The sequence below is a fragment of the Egretta garzetta genome, unplaced genomic scaffold (genome assembly GCF_000687185.1).
Source record: "Egretta garzetta isolate BGI_Z169 unplaced genomic scaffold, ASM68718v1 scaffold45, whole genome shotgun sequence".
NCBI lineage: Eukaryota > Metazoa > Chordata > Aves > Pelecaniformes > Ardeidae > Egretta > Egretta garzetta.
This window is the reverse complement of record NW_009260028.1, coordinates 9,316,665-9,321,960: the sequence shown is the minus strand read 5'-3', so window position 1 is coordinate 9,321,960 and position 5,296 is coordinate 9,316,665. Positions and strand designations below refer to the sequence as shown.

Here is a 5,296-nt window from a genome sequence, read left to right as displayed (position 1 = left end):
CAGCACTCATCAAGCCAGGTCTGCTGCGTGGGTTCAGCTCAGCCGGCTCAAAGTTTCTCACTGGTACAGGCCAAACTGCACCAAGAGGATGAAGACAAAATTATTTATCTGAGATGATGGGCCTGGACAAGAGCCCGGGAGGTTGCTGGTGTTGCTGCGGGAGGGGGTGCAGACAGAAACCACTGCAGCTAAAAGGGGCTTCCCTTGAAAGAGGCAGCTTGCATGTACAGTTGAGATGTAGGTGTCTGGCTGAGCAAGCCAAAGGCAGAGACGAGCCATTTCAGCAGTGTGCTTGGCTTGAGAAAGCCACCTCTGCCTTCTCTGGCAGCTGTGCATTGGGCAGTAACACTGCTGGCTCCCTTTAGAAACAAGCAGCCATTTTACCAACCTTCATCATTTTTTACCCCGAACGGCTGCCATCTTCACTGCCCCACAAGGGCTGGCTCTGGTTTCCTTACTTCCTAAAAAAATATTAACAAACACTGTCCATGCAGAAAAAAATGGCTTGTTTTCATTCTTGTGTTTAACTAGGTCAGCTCATGAGAAACATCCAGCCAGCAGCTCACCTGATCCCGCTGCGGTGGTCACGTTCCTCGCCTAAGCCCTCAGGAACAAAGCTGTAAGGTGAGACATTTTAACAAGGCCGTTGATGTTCTTGGAGATAAATGTGTTAAGTTACTGCTGGTTTTGCCACTTGCAGGCAGAGAAGGGAGGCTGGTCCACAGCAGTTAAAGTGTTACTGAGCACCAGGGGCAGCTGGCATCTGCTGAGAAAGGCACATGGAAAACTTGATGCCAAGCAAGTGGAGCTAATTAACACCAGTTTCTTAAATTAGAAGGCTCTTAATGGCTAATGTTTAAAAATAACACCTTAATGACATCTAAAAATAGCTGCTGCCAAGCCCTGGAGTATTCTGACCTCCATTAACTTGGGAGTCCATTGCCCATGACTGGTGGTGTAAATCACATTTACCTTTTATATCCTGTTCTCCCTGGGATTAGCTGCAAAGCCCGATGCCTGACCTTGAAAGCCTATTTGCAAACCTACAAGAGTAACCTAGAGCACTCTTCTGAATGGTGTGCAATATATGGATATAATGTGCAGGCTGAGTAATTGGATAGAGTATAATCTCAGGTTCCACTTATCTGCACAGGATAAAATACCAAGGGAGTGGGGGTCTACCAGACCAGGCAGAGACTGGGGATGAGAAAGTTGTGCTGAGGTTAGGGCTCGGGAGACCTGAGCTCCATTTCCAGTTCAGTCACAGACTTCCTGTGCAACCTGGGTAGCTTCCTCGTCCTCCTGCTGTGCCCCAAAGCCATGTCTAGATCTCCCTGATCCTGGAGGGGTGTTACCAGGATAATTTCTCTAAGATGTAGTGGCATGCTTAGATACAACAACGATATGCCTCACAGGAAACAAACAGTAATGTAAGAAGGGAAAATACTGCTTAATTTTCCTTATGCTTAATATATGAGTCAAGCCCAAATAATTTGGAAGGCACACACATGTTGAGGACTTGTAGAGCTCTTACCCAGCCTGTGGTGGGAATAGAGTCAATCAAATGTTTGGTACTGCTAGAGATAACTATCTGCTTGCTTTTGCTGTGCTCCTCTGTGCTGTGCTTGGCCCTAACATGTGTCCTGTCATATCACAATACTCTGTGATAGCTGGTACAAAGAGAGAAACCTGCAGCTTGATCTTCCCTGGCAGAATGGAGAGAGACCCCATGGCACCTGCCTGGAACAATGATTTCTTATATAAATGACTCTCTGCATTTGTCTTACAATTTGCCAACTAGGCAAACTACTTCAGCAACCACATAAACCCAGTTGTTTTCATTTAAGCATTCTGTACAAGAGTACCAGAAAGGCCAGAAAGCCTTAGCACTGGGAAAATGCCTTCCTACAACCAGTTACAATAAAGCGAAGCCAGTTGTTGGGTTTTCTCTTCCCTTCCAGTCAGAGGGCTGGGTACTTCTCTGCAGATCCTGTCCAACATCGCATTCCTCCCTATCCTGTGCCTGTGCACAGCAGACACACTCCAAACAAGGAAGAGGAACACATGTAAGTACAAGACTCTCAGCCTGCGTCGTTGCCCTCCCTAGCCCATATAATCCCTGTGCTTTTCAATTTTTCCTTTCTTTTGGCACAACATCTACAGCAGATTCTGGTTGTTCTGGGCAGAGATGCCCCATCTCGCTGTTCTGTAGAGATCAGTGCATGCCGCCATGTGGTCTGGAGACAAATATCGGCACTGATGCACCCCTCAAGCACTCCTGCCTCATTAGTGAGATAAGGGGAACGTAAAGCAGCTTTCACTTTTCTCCCTCTGCGTTATTTTGTTGTTCTAATGGTCTTCATTAGTTTGGCCAGATGGTTTTCCTTCCTTTGCCTGCTAAGGCCCAGTCCTGCAAGCACTTATGCTTTCTTCTACGAACATGCGTTCAGCACATGCATGGGTCTTTGCAGAACTGGAGCCTAAATTTGTTTCTGTTTCTGAATTCCAAGTTGGATTTTGATGCAACAGTTATTTTATATATTAAAATATCAGGTTTCTGCCCACACACAAAACGCATGATGTATAACAGACCTTGCAAGGCAGCCATTGGAAAAGACCACTTAATCTGCGATTTACACAGAAGGAAGGGTTACCATTCCTTGTTTTTCAGCTAGAATTTATACGCGCTCAAACTGGGGAGGTGTTGCTCCTCAGAAGCTCCGTGATGTACATCTGGTTTCACATGCTGTCATTTCGTCCACAGCCTAAAATCATAAGCTGAAACTCCACAGAGGCTAATGAAAATGATTCCCCTTTGAGTTGCTTTATTAAAACTCAACCTCAAGGAATACTGGCAAGTCGGGAAAGCGACTTTAATCCAATACTTGTTATCCTCTTCCACAGGTTTTAAATCACTCTCTTTGCTCCCTACTTTGAGCAAATACACCCTTATTGTTTTCCTAGTCCTGCTATGACCTTCTGGGAATGTTTCCATCATGTAAAGCAACATGCAGTTCCCTACTTTATAAATCTCATTCCTTCCAAGTGTTAACACTAGCTAATTCTCTGCTTTAGAAAGGAAATCATGTTTGGGTTTTTTGAATAGTCTGCTGGGAAGAGGAATATTTGCATTTAAAAAAATTTTTTCCATTTCATAAATTGTCTTGAGTTTTCTTCCCAGCGGGCAACAGAAGACTGTTTATATAAGTGAAGAGGGAAGCTTACTTTCCCATTACTTCCACGAAAGTACGATTAACAGCGATAACTATGCTAATTATTGCACTAACTTTACTTGGAATGCACCTTACTGGCTGGAGAGGTAATGCATTTGGGTAATAATTAACTCCTTTTTTCCTCAATTACCTTTTATTAGGAGAGCAGGAGGTGTCAAAGTAAAACAGCTGCATATCTTCCAAGAAAAGCCCGTGTTTTCCGAAGGAATTCGAGCGGAGGTGCTTTATTAAGAGACCTAGGCAGGACAAACATTAACATGGCAAGCTCGGCTGTTCAGTTACTTGGCTTCTCTCTGAGCCTGCTCGGCCTAATTGGGACATTAATTGCTACTATTCTGCCACACTGGTGGCGAACGGCACATGTAGGCACCAATATTATAACAGCTGTTGCCTATATGAAAGGGCTTTGGATGGAGTGCGTCTGGCACAGCACCGGCATCTACCAGTGCCAAGTCCACCGCTCCCAGCTGGCGCTGCCCCGTGACCTCCAAGCCGCCCGTGCCATGATGGTAATTTCCTGCGTCCTTTCCACGCTGGCATGCGTGATTGCTGTCATCGGTATGAAGTGCACGCGGTGTGCCAAGGGGACTTCTGCCAAAGCCTTCATCGCGGTCTCCGGGGGGATCGTTTTCATCCTGGCCGGCCTCGTTTGCCTGGTACCTGTTTCTTGGGCCACGAACGACATCGTTACGGATTTCTACAACCCCATGCTTCCCAGCGGGATGAAGTACGAGATAGGTCAAGCTCTTTACCTTGGCTTCGTCTCCGCATCTTTGACGATCCTCGGCGGCGCTCTGCTGTGCACGTCAAGCCAGTGCTGCGGGAACGAGACACCTTACCAGATGCAGCCCAGCAGCGCAAGAAGGACTGCTCCCTCCTATAGACCACCAACTGTCTACAAGGGAAACCATGCTTCTTCCCTGACATCTGCTTCCCATAGCGGCTACAGATTAAATGACTATGTGTGAGTTCCCTAAGATTTGCCTGCGGGACACAGCTGCTTTATAATTTCTGTGCATGGCATAAAACAAAGCTAAGATGACTTCTAATTTATAAGGGTTACGATACAAAGTTTACCATTGTTCCTTTCTTCCTTTCCTTTCTTTCCGGAGAAAGAAAGAATGCGAACACAAAACTGCTTGCTGCAAAACCTGGAAAATAAACACAAAGGAGGCTGTGATATTCCAGAGGCGGCATGTACCTGCCTACTCTCAGTTTGAATCTTGCAGGCAGGCGGTTCAAGGGCAGTTTTCCTAAAAGTAAGGGCTTGGTTTGTAGTTGCTGCCCTGTGACAAGCACTAAAGCGGAACTGGCCACATCTTGTTATTTGAACAGTATTCCAACAAAAGACGTCGTTTTGCCTAAAACGGAGAACTTCATGGTGAGAGACAGTGATTTTCCACAGTGATTGCCTGCTAAGATTCTCATTTTCATAATGCATGAATGTTTTGTTATGACAAAGATACTCTTTTTGCTTTGACTTAACTTTTTGTTTGCTTTTTTATAGTCATTTGAGGTAGGAATTTCAATAGCATTATGACAGATGTATTTGGCAGTATGTTATAGCCGATATTTTAAATTATACTACCGTGTTTTGACCTTTTAAAAACAAGAATTTAGCACATTGCTTTTGAAATAAAGCGATGGGTCATAATGGAAACAAACCATTTCAGTGTACCAGAACTGGGTTTTTAGAAATGTCAGAGAAAAAAAGATAGACATTTGATGTTAAATTTTTATTTAAAAAATTAAAAATAAATAACAAATGTCAGAATTTGTCAGAGAATGGGCATTTAGCTCTTTAGCAGATTGAACATTCTGTACAATCTATGCACTACATAGATCAGAAAAACAATTTCTATAATTCTGTCCCCAAATACCATGTGATGAAAAGTATTCATTTCTTAGGCTCAGTCCTGGTTGGTTTTGCCTGTGGTCCTGACTGAAGGTGCATTAGGGTTAGTAACAGCATTTCCATCTACTCCGTGTGGCCTTTGGGGAACTTCCATTCTGCCAGGCTTTGGTGCACTAGGCAGGCTCCGTGCCAGCAGAGGTTACACTCA

At 44.6% G+C, this 5,296-nt stretch overlaps 1 protein-coding gene across 1 annotated transcript; it reads left to right on the top strand.

The window, feature by feature from the left end:
- The first annotated feature begins 3,490 nt into the window (after positions 1 to 3,490).
- On the top strand, positions 3,491 to 4,201 carry CLDN14 (claudin 14). Its single transcript, XM_009640987.1, has one exon. It carries the CDS (start codon positions 3,491 to 3,493, stop codon positions 4,199 to 4,201), a length of 711 nt encoding a protein of 236 aa, XP_009639282.1.
- The last annotated feature ends 1,095 nt before the right edge of the window (positions 4,202 to 5,296 follow it).

Excerpts from the sequence above, each read along its gene's own strand:
- CLDN14 (XM_009640987.1), top strand. The coding sequence starts at position 3,491 with ATGGCAAGCTCGGCTGTTCAGTTACTTGGCTTCTCTCTGAGCCTGCTC.